We start from the raw sequence: 23,457 nt of genomic DNA, 5'->3' as shown, positions 1-23,457 counted from the left end.
AAAAAAAAAAAAAAAAAAAAACTAGAAAGAAAAAGATAAAGGGAGGATCCGTCGTTGTTAGCATAGTCGCAGAGGGCAGACGTTTATTAGCGTAATCACACACACACAACAAACCTCTGTGCGTCCCGAACGTGTGATACTTGTTTAATACTCGCATCCCCGGTTAAAATATATTGCATATATAGACATGAATACCTTTAAGCATCATGCTCACAGGTATATTTCAGATTTGCATCTGCAGCATCTGCAAACAGACATTCACAGCATCTAATAGCCTATTTTTATAAACAAGCAATAGTTAACGGGTAGCTACCGGAGAACTTTTCTCGGCATCGCTTCACGTCCGAATTATTTGGAATAAACATCCATACAGAGTGACAACGTGTACAAAAACCCGAATTCAAGCTGCTGCCACTATTCTCGCCACGCGTCTTGATTCGTCTTGAAATAAAATGCGGGGTGTCTGAAAAAAAAAACTGGTCTATCTAAAGGAGGTGGAGGAAAAGATAAAATATGGTAAAATTGTCCTGTCAACGCGTAGGATCTCGAAGAAAGCGTATTTAATGAGATCAATGTCGTCAAAGGAACTGCCAAGAGCATCAATATATTATACTGAGCATTTTTATTTAAACTGGTAAGCCTCACGGAGAGTCGCAGAGATATGACAGTGTTTATACTTACATTGCGAGGAGAACTTTTCTATAAGTCGGAAGAAATTGTTTATAGCTGCAAGCAATATTAAATACTAGATGTATTACCGCAGGAGACGCATCGATTACATTTGCGGCCGATTGAATTTTGCACGAGAGAAAATGACAATTCCGAAAATTTCTCATAACTTATTTCATATTAAACATACATTTTCAGCACATCTACACTCAGAGAAAAAGACATTGCGGTAGCCCCTAATATAAATGACAACTATACTAGTTTTGTATGTAAAATTATAATGTATATAGTTTAATAAATTATTTTATTTGCGTCGCGACTAAAACTTGAGTTGAAATAACTGCAAAATACTTAATAAAACTATATACATTATATAATTTCTACATGCTAAATTCACATAGTTGTGTCACCACTTTTGGTCGCCACTTTTCTCTGAACGTACTAAAAGGACATCGTCTACTCTATTCTACCTGCCATAAGGGATCACCCTATGTAACAATAGATTAAACGGAGACTCGATACTTTTATATCTTACACGAGAACACGAATTTCATACAAACGTACAACCGTGTGTCTGCGACGCGTCAGACCGTTCGGTTTGTCGCATCGCGCTCTCAGTAGCTAGTTAACGGTAAGCGTAAAAACCCGAAAAAAGAAAAGGACAATATCGCGGTGGCAGGGTTTGAAGGGTGGCGTTTGATGATTTTATCGCGAAAGAGAAGTACCTTTGCACACGCTCACGACGATTCGAGCGGGCGAACGGCGGATGAGGAAGAAACTATCGTTATAAAACTTTATATGTGCGACTTCGTATGTCTATGTAAATAAATATACCAAGCTCTTGAGACTGACACCACCGTTTCGTGCTTCATGACAGCATCCCCGTCCCTTCGCCCCCATCCTCTGACTTCCAGGCACACGTGATGCACCGAGCGGCGACACAAAGAAAACTCTCGGGATCGATGGTGTTTATTAGTAATAATTTATTATTAATATCGTGATGTATCGTTCATACAACATTTTTCTCTTAATATCGACAATCGTCACAAATAACGTGTAAACGTGGATGTATATCGCGTACAAAATGCGCATGGAGTGTCGAGACAAAGTCGTGCCTTTTCCTCCCCTACGCGAATGTCTCACTCTGTACGTGCGTGTATATATGTCCGAGGGATATCTGATGGCGAACGAATTGGATATGTAGGGGAATTGTTTCACACCGTTCGATCCTGTAAAAAAATGCGCACTTGCACGCAAGTGGAAGAGAGGGAAGAGTGTTGTAACAATAGTGGATTGTGTGTCGCGATCAGAACGCAACGCGTCGCGGGATCTCTCCAACGGGTGCAAACTTCTCGCTCGCTATTCGGATCGGTGCCAATCTATTCATACATTACAGATATATTGCAGCATACATTCATATGTTATGAATATTTTATGAATATACACTACCTACTCGTACATCGTGTCCTTCACTCGGCGGTCGGTCGCATTTGTGCGGGATGTGCCGTCAAGCTCGTCAAGAGGAATAGCCGTGTTTCAGATCTCGATTGCCTTCTTTTCGCGGAAAATTTGGCGAAAAATTGCATTATATAATTCAAGTAAAAAAACTCATCTAAATTCAGACTTGAGTATTTCACGTAGGACAGCTTTCGAGTAACAACTATTAATACGAGTCCTAGAATCTCGTCTCTCAGCGGTCGCGTTATGATCCAAACGCGAAATAGCACTGGGAAATTATAGGGGTACTTGGTCGCGTGACCGTCGGCTCGACGCAAAGAGGATCCGTTGCACGCGACGCTATTACCGGGTGGTTTTAAATACGAAGGACAACCCGGACGATACGCGTCGATACGCGATGGTCGAGCGCAACCGCGAACCAGATCTAAACCGAGCCCGACCCCGAGCACTTCTTTCCGCACTCCGCACGCGTTTAGCATGTTCAGCCACGACGCACCGCAATGCGGGAACGCCACATTCGCGCACAAGTGGTGATAATTGAATTATAATTAAATCTAAAACGCCTAGGCGTAAGTAGGTAACTTCATGTAATCACGATCGCGAGTGAAAATTGTACCAAGGCGAATGGCTATCCGACTCCGCGACCTGGAATGACTTTTGCGAGTTTCGTCGGCCGCGTTCAGCAGAGAAATATCATCGGATGTAAAATTCGCGATTGCTGCAATCTGATTGCTATATACTCTGCTTTTAACCTTGATAAAATCTGTGAGTATATACCAATGAAATTCACGAATGTTATAACAGTTGCAAAGCGGCTTTCTCTCTCTCTCTCTCTCTCTCTTTGCTGAACGCAGCCATTGTGCAAGATGTACCTCAGCTTCTGGAATTCCGTGGCGCGCATCATCGTAAATGATATTGTTAATATGGTCATTCTTCGAAATCGCGTACCACGATCGTTTCACGATTTTTGTCTACAAGTTACAAAGATTATAAAACTCGACGTATGAGGGAGTTAGTTGACCCTGGCACGCGTAAAATGAGAATACAGAATGATATGTTGTCATATTCTCGAATAAATTTTACAGTTACACTATGAGGATTTATTCAAATCCTAGAGAAAGTATATGTATCTTCTTCGAGTGTATAAAGTTAAAAAAGATGAAAATGACGATAATCGATAGTGTCAAGCCCGATGCACGATTTCGAGGGAACACGCGGCCTCGCGCGTCGACGTCTCATCCTCCCGATATCGGGCCGCACATGAGTGTAAGCTCGTTATTTCTTTTTTGGTGTGGACCGACAAGTGGTATCCTGCGCGTGTGTATGTGCGCGTGTAACCCAACGCAAATGTAATATACATATACTCGTATATACATTCATATGTACGTACGCCGGTTGATACGTAAGGCGGGTGAAAGATGTTCTTAAAGTAAGCGGAATATTAGACGATTATTGCGTAAAAATCAGTGAGCGTGACCCGACCACGCAGTGGCCGGACACCAGCTTCCGGGTGGTCGCGAGCAAGAAAAACACCTGTTTACTATCTATCGCTACGACAAGCTATACGTTGTCACCGGAGTTGGGGAAGTTACGTCTTGAAAGCGACACTTATCACTGTTAATCATTTTGAAAAAAATAACTTGTTATCGTTACCGTCACTCACAAGTTATCATTATAATTTCTGTTAGCCGGACAGCAGAAATCACTAAAATATGTTAAATCTTAAAGATCTGAAAGAAATATCTGAAAGAAATAGGACGTTTCTTAGTGTTGGCCCTCAATCTTTCTTTAAGCTTTAAGCCGGAAGCAATTGACCAACTACAGTCGATTATACTTAAGACGTAAAGAAAATAATCGACTGTGATTAGTCAGTTGCTTACGGCTTAGAGCTTAAAGCAAGATTGTAGACCAAGACTTAGAAGTCTTTGAGACATCTTTTACACTTTTAGACTCTAGTACACTGCGCTCTGTCTGGGTATTTTTTTCATCAATTTTTGAAAACCTCTCACGACTCGCTACCGCCCATCTCATACACGTTCGTGTAATTTACATGCGCGAAGTCACGATAAAAAGTGACGATTACATTCATCGTTATTACTCAAAACATTCAATTGCGCTATCATTATTATCGTTACCAACAAGAAAATAAATACCGGACAGAAAGTCTATATATGCAACTTGTAATCTGTAACTTGTAATTTGTAATCTGACTTGTAAGTCGTGTAACTTATAAAATTTGTAATCCAAATCGTAATGCTTCCCAAACTCCTCCGATCACACCGACAGTACGCGGTACGTCCAGTTTACTACAGCGTGTACGAAACAACGTTCGGCGAATCTCATGCGTATGTGTGTGTGTGTGTGTGTGTGTGTGTGTAAATGTATATATACGGTGATCTCCTCGCCGTCTTCTCGTCGTCGCGGCTTCCCATCTTCGCGATTCGTCCATCATCGATCACGATCCACGAAACCGTCGCCGAGAAAGATAGAGATATCCGCCTCGCAAACGATTCGTCGTCGCCACCGCCCGCGTCGACGTCCCGATGTCCTCGATGAATCAAAGCCGCCTGGCATCCAGCGCCTTATTGAGGTCACTGACTAGCATACCGAGGACGGGTCTGTGCTCGGAATCGTATCTGAACACCGAGTCCAAGAATTTAGGATACGACAGGAAATCGAACACCTGATCGCAACGTTGCGACGACTTGTCGGTGAGATGCGGCTTTATCAGCTCCTGTATCAGAGACCGGCAACGCTCCAGGGACCCCGACAGGTATTCCTGGTCGTAACTGTAGTCCACCTCGTAGAACGAGACGACGGTCATCGTCATTGCCCCCAGAGCCTCCCGGATCTCCTCCAGCTTCTCTGCGTCGATGGGACGGAATTGGTGGCTGCGTTGCACGAGCCCGATCTGCGGAGTGCCGGAAACGTGTATTATTAATTAATTACACATATAATATATGTGTAATGTTTATATGTGTAATGTTTATATGTATGAAAAATATATAATTATAATATAAAATATAATTATATAATATAATATATAATTATATCTATAAATTAGGACATTTGAAAATGATCAATTTAGACAAACGACAGAGATTCGAGCGAAATCTTATTCGCTAGATTGAAAATTAAGAGTGGGATTTTATTCAGCTTTAAGAGAGAGGTGTTGGAAATTTTTAATAAAAGTAAGGTAAAACAATGTCGACTTTCCAGATGTTTAATTTTCCAGATGTTTTTCACGAGCTTTTCCTATTTCTCTGTTGACAATCAATCGACAAAGAATTCTTTTCTGACTTAAGAGAATCCTGTCATTGAAATGAGAAATTGAATGAAATTTTAACTTGAACTTGTTTAAGACTGCATTTTTCGGCAGGGAGCCGCTTTGACGCGCGAAATTCAATTGCGCTATCATTATTGTCGTTACCAACAACAAAATAAATACAAGACAGAAAGTGACATGCAACTTGTAATTTGTAATCTGTGACTTGCAAGTCGTGTAACTTATAAAATTTGTAATCCTAATCATAATGTTTCCCAAACTCCTCCGTTCGTCACCGACAGTACGCGGTATGTCCAATTTACTACAGCATGTACGAAACAACGTTCAGCGAAGCTCACGCGAATGTGTGTGTGTGTGTGTGTGTGTGTGTGTGTGTGTGTGTGTGTGTGTGTGTAAGTGTACATATACGGTGATCTCCTCGCAGTGTTCTCGTCGTCGCTTCCCATCTCCGCGATTCGTCCATCATCGATCACGATCCACGAAACCGTCGTCGAAATTACCTTAATGGATAACTTGACGATGTTCTTCAGGACTTTCTCGGGTTCCTTCTTGTCCAAATGAGGGTTGCTCTTGGCGATGCTCTCCATCAGCTTGTACAGGTTGTCGAGCAACGATGCCGTGGCGTCGTCGATGAAGAGCGACCGACCAGCCCCGGTGGACACTATGCGACCCAGCAGCTTCTTCTGGGCGCGCAAGCCCAAATCGCGAGTGCGACTTCCGGTCCCACCTCCGGCGGTGTACGAGCCGCCGCCGCCACCGATTCCGTTCGCCGACTGCATCACTGCAATTATTTTCGCACGCGGTAAACGACCTCAAACGAGGAGGAGCTTGAAGGTTGCTTTAATTCGACGAACCCCTCCTCCCCTCCCCAAATCAGCCACCTTATGCAGAGTCGCCGCCTGAGAGAGTCATTAAATTTAAATATCCTAAGTTATATTTATCAACATAAAACGCAGACTTAGCACGTTGACGTCAGCCACGCTAATTTCCATGGAAATTGTCCCGAAGCTAAACTCAAGTTTCAATGGCCAAAGTTACGGTAAGTACGCACCCTCGAAATTTCTTCAAGCGAAATTCCACGCGGAGTGTCAGCCGAGCCACCTGAATTCGAATGAATGACTTTTCACTCACACAGATTCGTATGAATAGTTATTACTTGAAACTCGTCTCAAACGAGAACACTCGGGTTCGAATTCAGAATTAAACGAGAGCTACTCGATTGAATCGCGACGATGTCAGATAAATTATAATTCAACTGAGAAACTTGGATCTAATTCGGAATAAAAATCCAAGTACGGGAGAAGTTTCAGCTGATAATCATTAATAGACGTTACTCGGAACTTGTCTCGCGTGAAACACTCATGTCTGAGTTCCGAGTTAAATGAGAGTTCTTCGATTGAATTACGAGCGTCACGAATAATTCAAATAAAACACATCGGGACATAATTTGAAATTCAGATCTGAGTATCTCATGCGAGACGAATTTCAAGTAAGGACTATCAATACAAGCCTTAGTAGCCGTCGGTCGGCTGAGACTCCATCAGATGAAGATATGAGAAATTTTAGGGAAGTAAACGACGAAAGAAAGATGGACTGATAAAAGCCGAAAATTCGAGATCATACTTTTCGACAGCGTGAACTTAACACGTGGACCGCCACACCGATTTCCACGATGAGAATTGTTTCGAAGCTAAACTGAAGTTGAAACAACCGAAGTTACTTACAGTAAGTACACAGTCGGATCATAATTTTCCACATTAACACCGCGAATTTCATCCAACTCGAAGAACCAACAAAGAGTGTCGAGGTGTAACAGTGTACAGAAGCACAATTGTCGTTCGATAACACCACGAATGTTTATTCACCGCGGTTTCCTCCATATAAGTCTCAATAATAGCGCGCCAATAATATCGATAAAGATTTAAATTTAGATTCGAGACGACGACAAGGAAACTTCAAACAGAAACGGAGAAAAGACGACGACGGAATCCAGGTGGGACACTGGCGGAATGCTTTGGAAAATTGTTGTCATCGTTGAGATTATGTGTGCGTTATTGGCAGGCGATTGCGGTTGGGCATGAACGTTTTTGCCAATCGTCTCGCACGTTGTGTACGATAACAGTTTCCGGACACGTGTCTAATTCTGAACATTGTGATTGTTTTCATCTTTGAATACAAATGTGTTTAAAATTCGTTGGGTACTAACAACGCGTGTTCACTTATACCAATACAAAATATCTTTCAAAGTAAGAAAATATACATTTTCTTAAATGCTGCTAGCTTTTCTCATGAAAGTAATTGTTTATTCTACTTAAATAAAAGAATTTAGAACCAAGTAAATATGTTGTTAGTGTACCTACTTCGAATAAATATTTGTTATTTTTTACAGATTTTTTCTTAATGTGTGTATTCAATATATAGAGTCCAGTAAGAATGTCCAGGATTAGGCAGGGGAAGGTGCTGTATGTTGGACCTACTGTACCTTTTTTTTATTGGGAAATAAAGTGCAGCCGAGTGCGAATTTATTAAAGATATACGACACCTTAAGAATTAAATACAGAATCAACATTTCTATTCAGGTACAAAGAGCGATGTATGTAAAATGATTCTCTGTCTATTGTACTTTGGATCCATATAGGTTATCTAATGACTTTTCACATTGCTAATATGATAATTCATTGTGTTTGCCGCGAGACTTCTTATCTATGAAGGTTACAGAGCCATGTGGTTTGTATGTGTGTCTTCTATATTATCTGCCAATTAAAATAACAAAAATAAAAATGGAAATGTCAAAAGAGGTCCAAGGTACAGCACGTTCCCGTACGTGTTCGGGCATTGATACTTCTATCTCATACCTTTCTGTGCTCGAATCATTGTGTTTTGAACCGACGAGCAAGCGCGTGCCGTTGACGATTGGCCAGGTTGACGGTTGTACCCTTCGATTGTTTTGCCTGCCAATTGTTTCGATAATGTCGCGCACCTTCCCTTGTCCGAAATATTATGTGTTTCGAGTCGACGAGCGAAAAGGACGTACACCGCGGCGCGAGACGCGTCAGTGTTTCATCTGCGATTTCTGTCGGGTGATCCAAATATTGAATCAGTATCTCGTCGGTGTCGCGTCAGTTAACACGTGTTTGTTTCATCGGCCGAGTTGTATCTGCGCGAGTGTCAGTGTCAATGTCGCGTATCAATGTCAGTGCCACGATGGAGTTTCTGGAGCAGTCGGAACTGGACGCTGAATCTTGCAAGTCGCGGGACAAAGGACGCAGGACGACGCGTCATGTCTCCAGGTATGTCATCCCAATCATTTTCTCAATTTCAACGGACATTCGACGAACTCACCGAGAGCAAGGAGACAGTCGAGTCGAAATGAAAGTAACCAACGGGTTCACAACTTCTTATCGCATGTTGAATTCGCTACACGTGTAATCGGTCACGCCTGCTGCGTAAATTAATGAGACGTGACGAACTTGTGGTCATCCCCATGGCGGTCTACGTCTCAAACTCGCTCATAATGTCTCGCCCGATGTTGAATGCGCCGCGAGAAGAAGTGGGTCGCCGGTATCCTCCTCGAATCTGAATTGCTTTAATAACCGAGGGAAAACAAAAGAATGACGCGAGGCGAATGTGGCGCAAAGGTGAAAAGTACGGCGACCTGAGCGAAACGTTGTATGATTTCCAGCCTGCTGAGAACGGCGGCGAAAGCGCCGGCAGCAGAATTCCTTACAGGCGCGATAAGGCGAGGGACCCCTTAGATAAAGTAAAATATGCGTGTTACTCACAGTCACGGCGACGTCTCGCATCGTCAAACTCACCATCGAGCATCGGTAGACCGGCGGTTTTCCTCTGGCCCGTGCGATTGCGGGAACGGTATACAATGAAAATAAAGAAGCGCAGCGAGCCGCGTGCGTTCGTGTGGGTGTGCGGGTGTCGTGAACCAAACTCAGGCAAACGTAACTAAAATCAATGAACAACTCAAAATAATGACAGTGGCGACGCAATGCAAAAGAAAAAACAAATGGATCGTGGATTCACGAGGAATGAATGAGCGTCGCTCGTTCACACGCGCAAAATTTCTTTCTATCTCTCTCTCTCTCTCTCTCTCTCTCTTTACCTTGATTGCAGTCGGTGACAGCCACCAGGTGGTAGAGCAGCCAGCTCTGCAATTCCATCACGGCCGTGCCCCACGCCACCTACGAAAATTGCAACGGAGATTTGTGAAAGTTCGACTTTTTTTCTTTCATTTTTCTTTGTTTATCCGCACAGAAACGCACACACTGCATTCGAGTGCAGTGTTACTCGTTTCAAGTGTTTCACAACAAGTTTGTGTACACGAAAAAAATATTGCAGTGGAAATTACACCGCAATATTTTCCGTGTGCATTTCTGCAATATTTTAAATATTGCACGAGAACTCGTCCCTTTGGTGCAAAGCATACGTTTCCTGAATTGGTAACAACGTTTGCAAAAAAAGGGAAGAGAAGACAAAAAAGATATTAACGTAGCATTCGCAACAGTTGAGAGATTTGCGAGGCAATCAATTGCGCCTCGTTACCGTCGATTAAGCAGCGCGTCACGATTAAGAGTCGAGGATACGAATTATTCCTTTTGCGATACGGAGATCGCGCGACGGGAACGTCATCGTGCAGGAAGCGGTCCTGTTTCAGCGTCGAGATGAGATAATTTCGCGGATATCTATTTGCCGCTCTCGCTCCCTCGGGGCAAAATACCACGGACTTGGTCTCTTTGCGTTCATCTCGTTCCTCGTAAATATTCTTAATAAAATGCCTCTCGTATAACCTTACATCGATGCCGCCAGCCTTGGCACCGATAACATTTTTAACAAAATATTACCTTCGAAGATGCGACTACCCGCATTCCTTTCATTTTTTTTCATTTATGTTAGACCTTCGGCCGTTTTACACACACACACACACACGCGCGCGCGCGCACACGCACAGATATATGTGAAATTTATAAAAATTTTCGGGGGAACAGCCGGAGATAGGAGCAATGTCGACATTGCGCCATGTCGCCGGCGATGAGGATCGCGGCGGTTCGTTATGCACGCTCGCGTACTAAATTAATTCGAGGAAAAAGTGCAACTGAGCTTTTTCCGACGTTTCGTTGCGCTCACGGGAAGAGAGAGATTCTGTAAACAGATCTCTCTGGAAATAGATCTTGCTACACTGTCCTTCCGCGACTCTTTGCCTTCTTACAACTTTTTTTTATCTCCAACGAAATCTTCAAGCGATAAAATCCATCCCAATAGTACCCGATATATCAGGTTGATAAGAAAGATCGTATTTTTCTTACAAAATTCCGTCTCGTTACTGCTTACTGAAAGTTACTGGTTTTATATATTAAAAGTGAGACAGAAAAATTTCATCGTATGTTTGAAGAAAACACTAAATTTCATCCCGCTGCATCAGGTCGATGCAAAATATTCGTTTATTTTTCTTATGCAAAAAAAACTTTCTCTAGGAAGTTGCTAAATCGAGTATTAAACGTGAAACAAAAGATCTTGTTAGATGTTTGGAAAAAGAAATACCCAAGTACAATTGCTGCATTAGATCGGTGCAAAACACTCGTCTTTCTTTCATCGTAGAATTTTCCCTTGTAGGCGGCTGCTAATTTGGGTATTAAATGTAAAAGAGGAAGACTTCATTAAATGCTTCAAGGAAGTGCTAAATTACAGTCGCTGCATCAGATTCGTGCGAAATACTCTTTTTCTTCTTCTTCCTTTCTTTTTGCAAAAAATTTTCTCTCGCAGGAAGCTAAATTGGGCATTAAGAATGAAACAGGAAGACTCCATTAGAAGAAAATACCAAAATTGCACCCGCTGCACTAAATTGGTGCAAAGTATTCGTGCTTCTTTTCTTTTTGCAAAAAAGTTTCCTCCCGTGGGAAGCCGCTAAATTGGGCATTAAAAGTGAAACAGGAAGAGCTCGGTAAGAGTCCGAGAACGTACACGAGTCACGTGCGCGTTTTGCTTCGTTTATTCACGATTTTTATCGATACTTGGAGACCCGATAATTTCGTTTCCAATTTTGCCTGCGTGACAGACACGACGACGACTTTTGCTTCGCACCGACCCGATGTGTACACGAGTGTCTCGCGTTCCGTGCGGGAGCTCGCGTATTTTCGGGCTCCCACGAACTCCAGGGATTCGCGTCGAGAGAGGCGATCGGCGCGGCGGCATGGCGCGTAGTCCCGTGCCTCTCCCATATTTGTGCAATTTGTCTCAACGAGCATGAGCGGTCCTAATGCTGGAAATGAAACGTAATGCGAGTCGATGTTCGTGTCGCACGCCACACTTGCCTCGCGCGCGCGCACGCACGCATGCACGCGCGTTTACGGTCGTGGTATAAAGGCACTATACCTTTCGCAGTTGGATCGATTTGTAAGGAGCGTCAAGGCGAGCCAGAGACTCTCATTCACCTTTGAACGGCGAGAGCGACGAGCAGCACAGCCGTGTCGATTAAAAACTTCAACGAAAATTCCCTCTGGAAAAGTCCCTCCGCTTCTTGCAGCTCGACTCTACGATATCAGACAGTCGGCGAGACTTATCGCACGCAATATTATCGCGAAATCTTATCGCGACGCGCGAAGGAGAAAATATCTCGAGTTAAGGTTCTCGGTTATGCGACAGAAGAGATGATTTGCGACTGAAAGATTTGGAGAATTAACGACACGGGTCACATAAATTATGCATGGGCGAAGCGTCGAGCACTCGGGACGAAAGAGAGACGAAAAAAGCACAGACTTCAGACCGCGAGAAACGTTCGCCGCGCGTCCGTGAAGAACGAACAACTCCGGCGACCAAAATGTACGATTTATTGCCGTTTGAATATTGCACGAGACGTACAATCACTTTGATTCGGTTTCGTTCCTTCCCTTTTCCTTATCGGGATTTCGATTAACCGCTTCCCCGTCGGAGTAGTGCTTCTCGCACGAAAACCGACCGTTAGCCTCGCAGTATTAATTTCCGTCTATTTTTAGCGGTGAACGAAACAGCGGGCATTCTTATGGAAATAAAATGGCGCTTTATCGTTGCCTCACGCATCCTGGCGATACGATACGGCGGATGTGCGTACATAAAAACCGTGCAAACCGTGCAGACGCGATACGAGAACGTAGAGAAATTCGGAAGAAGAAGAAGAAGAGATACGGTGCGTGAAGGGAACGTAAATAAACGAACGAGAACGAAGCGATCTCGGCGCACATTCCGGAGAAAATAGCCTTGACATTTTACAAAAATGAATTTCTCTCGATTGCAATGTGCGCGCATATTCGTGCGTCGTGCTGCTTGTCTCTCAACGGAGCCGTTTCCTCGGAATAATCAGCAGTTATGATGCACGAATCATGTGGATATATTGCGCGTAGAGATATGCGAATCAAAGATTTTTTTATATCGAATAGAATCGAATTTCAGATTTCAATTTTGAATTCGAATCGAATCGGTGAAATTTCACCCGAATCGAATCAAGTCGTTGAAAGAATTTTTAATTAACATAATTATTGGATTCAGTATGAAAATAGTGATTTCAGTATGAGAGAGATAACATTGATCATGTGATATCAATTCATTTTAAGGTAAGAGATATATAATATATAGTCGGTAAACGTGTATAGAATACAATTTCCAGCCTTGAAAGCTGCGCAACGGCACATATCAATTTGACAGTTATCGATAAAAGTTTATCTAGAAGCCATTATCTTTTTTTAATATTTTTGAAGAAAATCTTAATATATAGCAAACTTTTCAAGTCATGCTAATTCCCGTAAGGCTGGATGTCTTTAATAGTACTTCATTAATGCTAATGTGCGTGATTCGTATTTGAATCTTTTTGATTCAAAATTTTCGAATTCGGATTTGAATCATAAGGATTCAAATTCGAATCGAATCGAATTTCACTTGATTCGACTCGAATTCGAATAATTCGCACATCTCTAATTGTGCGTAATCGAAAAATTTATTTGAAACTAGGTTATAAGATTCTATTTTCCGAAACACGTAAAAAAATATTAAATTTGGTTTCCGGATTTGAGCCGCGTGGATTCTTCTTTGTCTGATTCCGACGTTTCATGAATATTTCAGTCCGTTTTATCAGGGGGAACGACCAAATCACATGAAAAAATCTCGTCAAATTGTGCACATGGAGAGAATATCGTAGCTTTTTATACATTTTTTTATACATTTTTTTTCAATTCTTTACTCTGTGTTTATTAACTTGATGGATTACAATCCAACTTGCCGATTCTGTAACTTTTAACGACAGTGTCATCGGCAGGAATAGACTGTCAGTAAGGTCTATTTTGCTGAGCTTGAACATAGTAAATTTAAAAAACGCAGCAAGTGTCTTAATAGCATATTTCAGTTCCTGAAATGTACGAAAGTAACACACACGAAATGAAAGGATAGTGAATCACTGCGGGATGTCGATCTATTCCTTGCTTACAAAATCCTGTAGCAATTTTTGCTATAAAATTCTCTCCGTGCAGATCGTTTTTGTAAGAAAATCTGCGAGTTCTTCTGTAAGTAAATAACGTCTCCATTTATGAACGACACGCGCATTCATTTCATTCGGGGTTTTAATATCGTTAATTCTCCTCGAGCGTCGCGCTCGCGAATTTGCAATCTCACCGATCTCCTGACTGTCCCGTTATCCTGAGATAACAGCATTGGAAGCTTGTGACTGTAATTACACAGCGAAATAATTATAGTCGCGAAAAACTGTCTCTGTGACAGTGCCACTGTAATGTTAACACTATGATATGAATACCGCTACCGCGCGCTACTTTTTCGTCGAAATAACGGCAAAAATGGTTCGCACCGAGAATGACTGTAATTTAATTTAGAACAACCACATATTTTCATTCATTGTACGCGGACCTCAAATAGATTTTACTGCAACAGAATTTCACTTTGATTTCACTTAGAAAGATACGTTGAAAATCGAAAAATTCCCTATGAGTAATGATTGCCCTCGACATTTTCGAGGAAGAATCAATTCTGAATTGCTCAAAGAAATCTGTCGGTGCAAATTGAAGTCGCGAGAGAACTGGGACGTCTCCTGCAATTTCATAGTTCATAACTTTGCATATAATTTTATAGAAATGTAACTTTCATCGCAAAATATACGCTTCCTGCGTGCAAATGTCGGGACAGAAAAAAATTGCACAACTTTCTCTCTTTTCATTGAATTTGCGTGCAGGATTTGCATGTTGTTTGCTCGAGACACCTAGTACTTAGAGAAAATACGAGATAAAAAGATAATTTTACCAAAATTAACGGTTTCTCGTGTATATACGTACGAGCAGTTGCGAAGAAAATGCGTGCGAGCGCGCGTTTCGTTACGAATGATCGATCGCGAAGGCACTTTCGCTCTCGCTCTCTCTCTTTCTTTCTCTCTCTCTCTATCGCTCTCTCCTTTCCGTCGACAGGTCGGGTCTTCGTTCACAGGTACCGTGGCCATCGGTGCTTTTTAGGAGCACGAGCGACTGAGCACCTGTGCTTGGTCGCGTGCTCCTTCAAACGCCGCCGCCACCCCGCCACTGTTTGCCAGCATCAGCCGAACATTCTGCGCGAAACACCGTGCGCAATTACGAGAGTTTCTAAGCCACGTCCTTTTAAGACAGACTTCTCGGGCCACACGGTGCACTGGGAGAAAAATTGACTGACTTAACTAAGATTGTAGTCATTTTGGCGCCAACCATATTTTTCGTAGTAGAATGTCTAGCAATAACATACATGTAAGATTATCATCACTAACTTTAGTTAGTGTAGAATCTCATTAATAAAAAAGATGGTCTTCTTCATCATAATTTGATGATGATTTCTCTATGATTACAAACAGATTACAGTTATAAATACTAAACATTTTTCTCTCAATGTGCAATTTAGGTCTGTTAGACTTAGACGTACACAGTTTTTCCAAAGATACAGAAGAACCTCAGCACATAAGATGAAACCAAAATAAAACCGCGGACAAATTTACGCTATATTAAAATTAAATGCGACTTCCTCACCACTTTCCTTTATGCCGCGACGCGATTAATTACGGCTGTTTGTAACCAAAATTTTTTGAGCAACTTTAATGAAGAGTTTAAAAGTGACTTCTTCACCTGCCTCCATCCCATTGTGACACAATCAACGACGATTTTTCATGACGATTTTTCCAACAGTCGAAATTCTTGAAACAATCTCAAGGAAAAATTAAAAAGCGAACCTTTTTTCCTCCTTCTTTCCCCAATAAACTACGGCTGTTTGTAATTTTCTAGACAATCTCAATGAAAGATGCGAGAACGACTTTCTCATCTCCTTCTACACCGCGAAGCGACCGCTGATGGGCGAAATGAGCGGAATTACGAAGGCGATGTCCGTGTCCGGCCGAGTTCGGTGTTCTCGGCGAAACAATGCTTGTCAGTAAACTATAGCCATGCGCACAGTACGGCAAACGTAATTATCGGTTCTCCATACACGTGTGCGCGGCTGCACGCGCTCCAAATATCGGTGTCGCGGCTCGATACCTGCACTCTCCTCTCTTTCTCGTGCGCAAGGTTCAACGTGTCCTGCTTTCGCGTCAACAACATCGCGCTGCTTGACAAGCCGGCGACGGCTGGGATTTCCACGTGAAAGGATCAGCTTCGCGAAGGAGCTCGCGAGCTCCACGTCCTTCCTCTTAATTAGCATAGCCGGTGAAACGTCGTGACGACGCGACGAGAACGGAGCACTCGGTGGCGGATCGTCCTTTCTAAAATTAGTCGCCGGCGCATCATTATCTACCTGCCACTGTCGAAGGACGCGGACTTGACAATCAACACTTTCCCGATACCCATCCAAATTTAGCTCGGCCGTTTCGCGGGAAACGTCGTCGCGACAGTGCGATCGACTTTCCCGCCGCGGGGGAGGACGAATCAAGGATGTACGTCGATAGCATGGACAGTCGGCGATCGGGTGGAAGCGCATCGTTCACGAGAAAGAAACGGGAAAAAAGAGAGAAGGTTAAAAACTGAAATTTGGAAAGCGGCACAATTTTCCCGGTAGATTATAATCGAGATTGAAACATCCGGCTGAATATAACCGTTTTTAAAAGAGGACTTAGTAAATAATTGAAAAGTACGAAATGAATACGAAATGAAGAATTAAAAAAAAATAAACTGTCTTTGAAATTCCTAAAAACATGAAAGCAACATGAAGCAATTTTGAATGAATATTCTTATGTATCTATAATCCTATTCTAATATTTTAACAATGTTAGAAGTCGGCGCGAAGAAGACAAGTTAGGCAGGTAAATAACTGTAGGTAAATAAAAAAATATATAATAAAAAGTAAATAAATAAATTAAGAAAGTATGATTATTGACTCAAACAGTTAGATTCTCACGCCGATTTCTAATAGAATCTTAAGATAAGATTATAAATACATAGAAACACATTGATTCAAAATCATTTCATACTTTTTAGAGTTTCATTTCGTACTTAGAGTTTTTAGAGTTTTTGAGATTTTTGCAAAAGTTTCTTTTTTTAATAGAAAATTGTTTCTACCATCTGGATTTCAAGATTATAACTTCTCGGAAAATTGTATCACTAAAGAGTGTTTCTTCCTCTCCGTTAACGAATGGTTAATATTTATTCACGGATTCGATCAGGCTAATGCAAGGCCAACCAGCTGCATAGGTGGAAGATCGATGTGGAAAAGCTCCGAAATATCGTCTCGTCGTTCGTTGCTATCGTCACTTGATTGAATTTACGCGAAATACGCGGGACGTATAGCGCGCGTTCCGCCAACCCTAGTGTGTGTTTCATCGAGCGACACGAACGGAAGCCGTCCAGTGGTGTACATATCGAAACGGAAATTCGCCGTTCGACCGCTCTACGGAACGGCGAAATCGATCGACGGACCTCCCGTCGGCGCGAGACTCGCCGCGGGCGAAATCGATTTTCGCGATGATGTTCTTACGGCGGGCGTCCCGAGGTCAAATGCTGCTGCTCGGCGACCCTTGGCGAAACCGTCACTGCTCCGGTCCGTTTTCCTTTCCTTTTATTTCTTTCTTTCCTCCCCTTTTCTTGCCCTCTCGCTCGCTCTCAACCCCGCGATGCAGCTGTCGCGTAGCATCGTCGACAGCTGTGCGACCGAGCGCGCGTTCTTACCCCTCCTCGTTAAATTGAGCATCTTTGCTCGGGATAACCACCACCTGCCCCCGGACTAATGTATACAGTCCCTCTCTCATTCTTTCTCTCTCGCATGCTACCACGTGGTCGCGCTCGCGCGAATGTAGAATCAGTTAGACGGATTGTCTCGCTTTCACAAAAGCTCCGGCCGCCTGTTGGTCTCTTAACCCTCGTGTTAGTTGTCCGAGTTTTTGCGGAACGAAACTGCAAGTTTTGTTGATTAAAAGAAACGCAACGCTTTTAGAAAACAGTCTCAGGTGAATACGCCTGATCGCGAAAAATCTTAATTTGGATATTCGGAAAGTGAAACAATTTTTGGTAATGATACTTTTTATTATTAAATTTATTTTTAATTACTTTTAATTATTATTATATTATTACAAATTTTATAATTTTACTTTTATTTATTTAAATCGTTATATTTATTATTATTAACCTCGTTAATATATTATAATTATTTATTAACAGTGGAAGAGAGAGAGAAACGTCTTTTCAGTTACACAACTTCCCGAAAAGTTATAATCCTGAAATCCGAATATAGAAACAATTTCCTGTAAAAAAAAGCAATTTTTAATAATAACAATATTTATTATTATTAACCTCTTTTCACAATAGTGATTCAAAATAACTGCGCGATTTCCCAAGGGCTCTTTTTTTAATAAGCATATGACTGGATTTTTCCTCTTTATTGCTATTTTCGTTGAGGAATTTCAGAAAACGGAATACCGCTTTCAGAAACTTCAAAATAATGGAATAATTCTGATCATTCTTCGCGATCTAAGATAGTTATTTTAGATAGGAAGACAGAAAAAATATGGCACATATCATTCTAACCTTTCATCTTACGCCGCGCCGAAATAAAGTCGCTCAACGCCTCTCAGGAGGCCGCAATTACTGGAAGAATAAACGCGACTTCCACGCGAGATCCTCCATAGGAATCACCGACGGTCTCACACCTCGTGATCTCTGACCGAAAATAATGAAGTACCGCCACTCGCTTGCAGGCGGAGGCGTAACTTTGCACATTGCATGACGAAAGGTCATTCTAAGGGCGGAGTTAGTGTCATAGAATCTAATGATCAATGGGATACTTTCTATTACTCTCTGTTTCATTGAATCACAATTGTTATTAAGCGTAATGGTATTCCATTAAACGTCCAAGTGGAATAATCTCGTCTGGAATTATACGCGAAACGGGAGCTCTCATCGTGAGCGTAATCTCTTCCACAAGTCACTTTCCTCTCGTGCTCGCACGAACTCTCGATACTTGTCGCGATGGGTATTACCTTTACGAGGGCAAGGTAACCCCGTGTGACGCCAGCCGAGGCGTGGACTTTAAGAAGGAAACAGGACGTGAAAAGCGCCAACTTCGCGCAGCAACGTCGTGTAAAACGGAACGGCACGATACTAAAAAAAAAAGAAAAAAGAAAGAAAGAGAGATATTTTTATACGTAGTTTATGCGTACGTCGCGCAAAGTGGAAACGAGAGAAAAGAGGAAAGAAGGATCTTCGCAGAGGCAAATAAGTCGCGAACGCGTCGTACGACTGGATCGTTACTCGCGATCCTCGCCGACTCGTTTGCAAGCGAATCGCGTTTATCGCGATATACTATGTGTGTGCGTATCGCTTCCGTGTCTTTTTCATGTTTATCCTCGCGAACGTCCGACTAAACGGACCGGAACGAGCACGCGGAAGATAGGAGAAAGATTGTCTCGCGCGACTCGAAGCTTCCTGCGAGTTGCTCCAAGTTAAAGGATCTTTCCCAACGCCTGTTGCGTTTCATAGCGGTAACTGTATCCGTGCCAGACACGGAGAGAATATTGTACTTTTCTTTCGTATAAATTCTTTTCAATTTTACTATGTTTTCAGCATTCCGGGAATAGATTGCCAGCAAGCTCTATTTTGCTAAAAAACATAGCAAATTTCGCAAGTTATGTAACTTGCTAACTTCACGTTTTTTGGATCGCTAAACACATTTTTGTGTTTAAACTTGCGAGAAAGTGGTTGAAACTCGGCTGATGACGATTTTGTCACAATTAATTGCTTGTAGTTTTCTTACTAAAAACTAAGGAAACACTTCAGAAATGAAGTCACATGCTGAATTCCTCATAAGAAATTCTTTAGCAGAACCTCTGTGAATTAGTGTGAAAAAGTTTGATTGCGCATTCACGTGAACTTGCCGATTTAATTACACTCCTAGACGGAGAAAAATAATTTTTCTCTTTTAGCAAAATCGTCGTTACTACTGCATATTCGTAGTGACATCAAAAAAATTTAATTGACGTAACTAATTTTACAAATTATTCGCCATCAGAGCAGAAGTATTTTTGTTGCCAAGGTAGAACAAATTTGTTGAGTGTATTTATCCTAAGAATCACTTAATTTGCTATTAATACAAAATAATGTATCCTTAGCAAATTTATTTGCTATCGGAGCAAAACTGCAACTGCTTATATAAATCCATCATGGTTCTTATAGCAAAATAATTTGTAGATTCAGCAAATTATATCCAGCAAATAGTGATTAGCAAATCTTTCTGCTGTCCATAATAACGAAAAGATTTTACTAGACCAGCAGAAAATTTGCTGGGTCAGCAAATTATTTTTCTCCGTGTAATATCCAACGAATATTTATAGTTGAATTAAGTGAATATCTAGAATTGGACATGCGGACATCTATATTTAAATTAAATGCGGACATCTATATTTAAATTAAATGAATATTTTTATATACGAAGCGAAAATGTTTCCAATGTTTTTTGCGAGCACATGTATTTCCGCTTGACCTTTTAGAAATGCATCTCATTATTCGGGCGCGGAGCGCAAACGAGTGCAAAAAGACCTTACACGCATCGTTCTATATGCCAGACGCTTGCGACTCGCCCGGAAAACGCAACGGCCGGTGTCGCGGCACATGTGCGTTGTGCGCGTAGCCGTGGAATTGTGAAAAACCGGTGCATCGCCTCCTCGCGCCGTAATGGGAAGCGAGTGTCGGGCAATACGCTAACAACAGCCTCATTCATCGCGCGCGCTTATACGCGTTTACTCGTTAGCCTCTTCTAATTACCGAGGGCGCGCACCTCGCACACGCATACGAATGCGTTCGCGAGAGAGTTTATTAAACACCCCGGGGGTCTACATTCTAAAGTTACAGTATTTTCAGAGAGAGAGAGCCAGAGAGAGAGAGAGAGAGAGAGAGAGAGAGAGAGAGAATAGGGTAGAGTAAAGTAGAAAGAGTGGAGTTTATTAAACACTCCGAGGTTTACACTTTAGAGTTACAGTATTAACAGAGAGAGAGAGAGAGAGAAGACGAATTTTGAATTCGCTCGATCTCTCCGTATTTTCCGAGAATTGGAGCAACTACTCGCGCCGTGACATTTAATTCCGACTGTTATGTATGTAAATTATGATATTCCATGTCGATACTCCCGGTACTTTATTTCCTGGTATACTTCGAAATTCAATATTTGCAGTATTGAAAGTTTTAATTTTATTTTTCGTTTTAGTCTCATCTCTTTGGAGTCGTCGGGACAAAGTGTTTATTTGCTGCACTTATTCAAAGAATGCAGAGAGATTTGTTGCTTTATTGAATTTGCAAGAAATTTGCAAGAACGAACGTTCAATGAGATAAAAGAAAGAAAGAGAGATTGAGAAATTAAAGGGAAGAGAGAAAGGCACAATGTATTCTGTCATATTCTAGCATAACGAGTAGCTAAGCATGCTTTCCTGGGTCACAACGTCGTTTGACCGCCAGAACACGCGTCTCGCTCGTGATCGGTCAACAATGTGCTGAGATACACGTAGCCTTGGTCTCCCAGCGACAATTGAGCGCGCGTTTCATTCCATCGTTTTCCGCGAAACACAGCTGAAAAATTTCAGGCAATTCCGCGCCCTCGATGAATCGCGCGCCCTCCGATATATGCCGTGCACGCGTCCGCACCGATGAAATTCATGCTGTAACGATCATCGATTTCGCCCGGGCGAAGTCCGCTCTGCTTTTCTGGCCTCTAAATATAAATTATTCAATCGTGCCGACGTCGATTGTGTAATCGATGTGCTTCTCCCAAAAAACGAAATAAAAATGAAATAAAAATAAAATAAAAATAAAATTAATAAAAAATCGAATACTATATCGAACGTTGAATATAGTCGATACGATTCCGATGTTACGACGTTAAACGATTTCATCATTTTAGGGTTTCGTAACTTTATCGATTATCGATTAGATACATGGACAATCGCAGTTCGTTGAGGATTTTTCTCAGAATTCCGGTTAAACTAATTGGCGAGATTAACCGACAGAAACCGGGTGACCCTCAACTATGTAATTTGGCGTCCAACAGAGTGAACGAACAATTAATAATTAATAATTAATAATTCTATTCTTAATAAAGTAGTGTTCAACACTTGACTGGAGTAGCGACTTTAAATATAAGTTGTAAGAAAAGAACAAATTTTCTTACTCGTTCTATTCTCTCTCTCTCTCTCTTTCTCTCTCTCTCTCTCTCTCTCTCTCTCTCTCTCTTTCTCTCGTTTTAATGTCATAATTCAATTTAATAACAAATTGTTTCGTTTTCTATGTTGACAATTCGCCGGAGGCGACTTTCTTTCAAACTCCAGTTAAACTAATGAACGAAATTAAGCGGCAAATTGCCAACAGCAATTTTCAACTATATAATATCCTGTCCAACGGTAACCGAACAATTCGCTGCACAATATATAATTTCTACCTGGCGCGACTCTCTTTCTCTTTTATTTCTCCCCTCTCTCTCTCCCTTTCTTCCTGTTGTTCAACGTCGATTTCATACCTCGCGTCCGCGCGCGCGGGTGATGGATATTGCATAATTTTACGTTCATCTATTATCATTTCGCTGATAATTTGTCGGTGACGTTATTCCCAGATGAATCATCATCGTCGCCCGGGAGCCATTGATCGTTAATCATCGCTCACATTCTCGATCACTACTGCAGAAATCGCTTTGCGACTCTGCCGAAGCGCGCGCGCCTCGTATATTAGCTGATATTCCGTTTAACGCGACTCGATACGCTCGCGTGCATCGAGGTCACGTGAGGTAATTATAATTTTAATCTCGAAGCGACCGATTCGTGCCACGCCACTGCTCTTACTATGCAGGTTACCTTGCACGAGACCGCGCTGTCACACATTCCCCGCGATTAATCGAGATAATTATATTAATTGGCGAGTTGAAGAGAGGAAGTGGGAGAAAGAGAAAGAGACAAGGGAGCCAGATAGATAGATAAATAGATAGGGAAGCAAATCCGATCGCGACGATTTTGCGACAGTCGGTACGCACAAGTTCGATTTGAATCTCGATTTCGCGCACACTAACCTCTGCGATGTATGGGTCGCGACAGCGACCCAATCGCGCACGATGAAATTTCCTCTCCACGCACACGAAGACGACTGCGTGATTCCGCGGGTCCCGGTGCTGCCTGGAACCGCGGGCCGTGCGATTTTGAACTTCACTGATTTGCGCGGCACCGTAAAGAGTAAGAGAGAGAGAGTGAACGAGTGCAACGCGTTGACACACTTTGACGGCGATATCACATCGAGCTCACTGCGACCGTACGATCCTGCGCGCTGCACAGCCGAGAAGCGACTGCGACGACTGTCAACGGCTGTGTGTTGTGACGCGCGCAAACCCAATCCGGTTGCCATAGCACCGGCTCGACTCGCGCGATTGGCGGCGCCCGACGGCGGCCGCGTCAAGTAGTACAAGTCGACGATTGGGTGGCCGACACTGCTCCTTAAAGGTGCAAATTCATGTAGCGAATAAATCGCTGCGATTGAAGGTCTCGTGGTCATTCGCTGTTCGCTAGCGAGTAATCGCTGTTCACTGAAATTTTT

General features: G+C 42.3%; 1 protein-coding gene across 11 annotated transcripts; it reads right to left on the bottom strand.

The window, feature by feature from the left end:
- Positions 1-1,628: 1,628 nt before the first annotated feature.
- On the bottom strand, positions 1,629-23,239 carry LOC116840981 (tumor necrosis factor alpha-induced protein 8-like protein). Of its 11 annotated transcripts, none has more exons than XM_032808396.1 (5): positions 22,940-23,012; positions 9,528-9,606; positions 9,196-9,370; positions 5,914-6,194; positions 1,629-5,038 (listed from the first exon to the last, which is right to left on the bottom strand). In XM_032808396.1, exons 3-5 carry the CDS (start codon positions 9,236-9,238, stop codon positions 4,685-4,687), a joined length of 678 nt encoding a protein of 225 aa, XP_032664287.1. In that variant the 5' UTR covers positions 9,239-9,370; positions 9,528-9,606; positions 22,940-23,012; the 3' UTR covers positions 1,629-4,684. The 11 variants fall into 11 exon arrangements, with proteins under 11 accessions (XP_032664287.1, XP_032664293.1, XP_032664288.1 ...); XM_032808402.1 differs by having other exon boundaries at positions 9,229-9,370; XM_032808397.1 differs by lacking the exon at positions 22,940-23,012 and adding an exon at positions 11,854-11,940.
- Between the last annotated feature and the right edge of the window lie 218 nt (positions 23,240-23,457).

The sequence above is a fragment of the Odontomachus brunneus genome, unplaced genomic scaffold (genome assembly GCF_010583005.1).
Source record: "Odontomachus brunneus isolate Ranch 3 - 2012 unplaced genomic scaffold, Obru_v1 Obru_scaffold_013, whole genome shotgun sequence".
NCBI lineage: Eukaryota > Metazoa > Arthropoda > Insecta > Hymenoptera > Formicidae > Odontomachus > Odontomachus brunneus.
Note: the sequence above shows the minus strand (reverse complement) of the source record. Positions and strands in the feature narration are given on the sequence as shown.

Excerpts from the sequence above, each read along its gene's own strand:
- LOC116840981 (XM_032808391.1), bottom strand. The coding sequence starts at position 10,299 with ATGAAAGGAATGCGGGTAGTCGCATCTTCGAAG. Across the intron at positions 9,607-10,266 it reads GGGTAGTCGCATCTTCGAAG|GTGGCGTGGGGCACGGCCGT; the intron begins GTAATATTTTGT and ends CAATTTTCGTAG. Across the intron at positions 6,195-9,527 it reads TGTCACCGACTGCAATCAAG|TGATGCAGTCGGCGAACGGA; the intron begins GTAAAGAGAGAG and ends AAATAATTGCAG.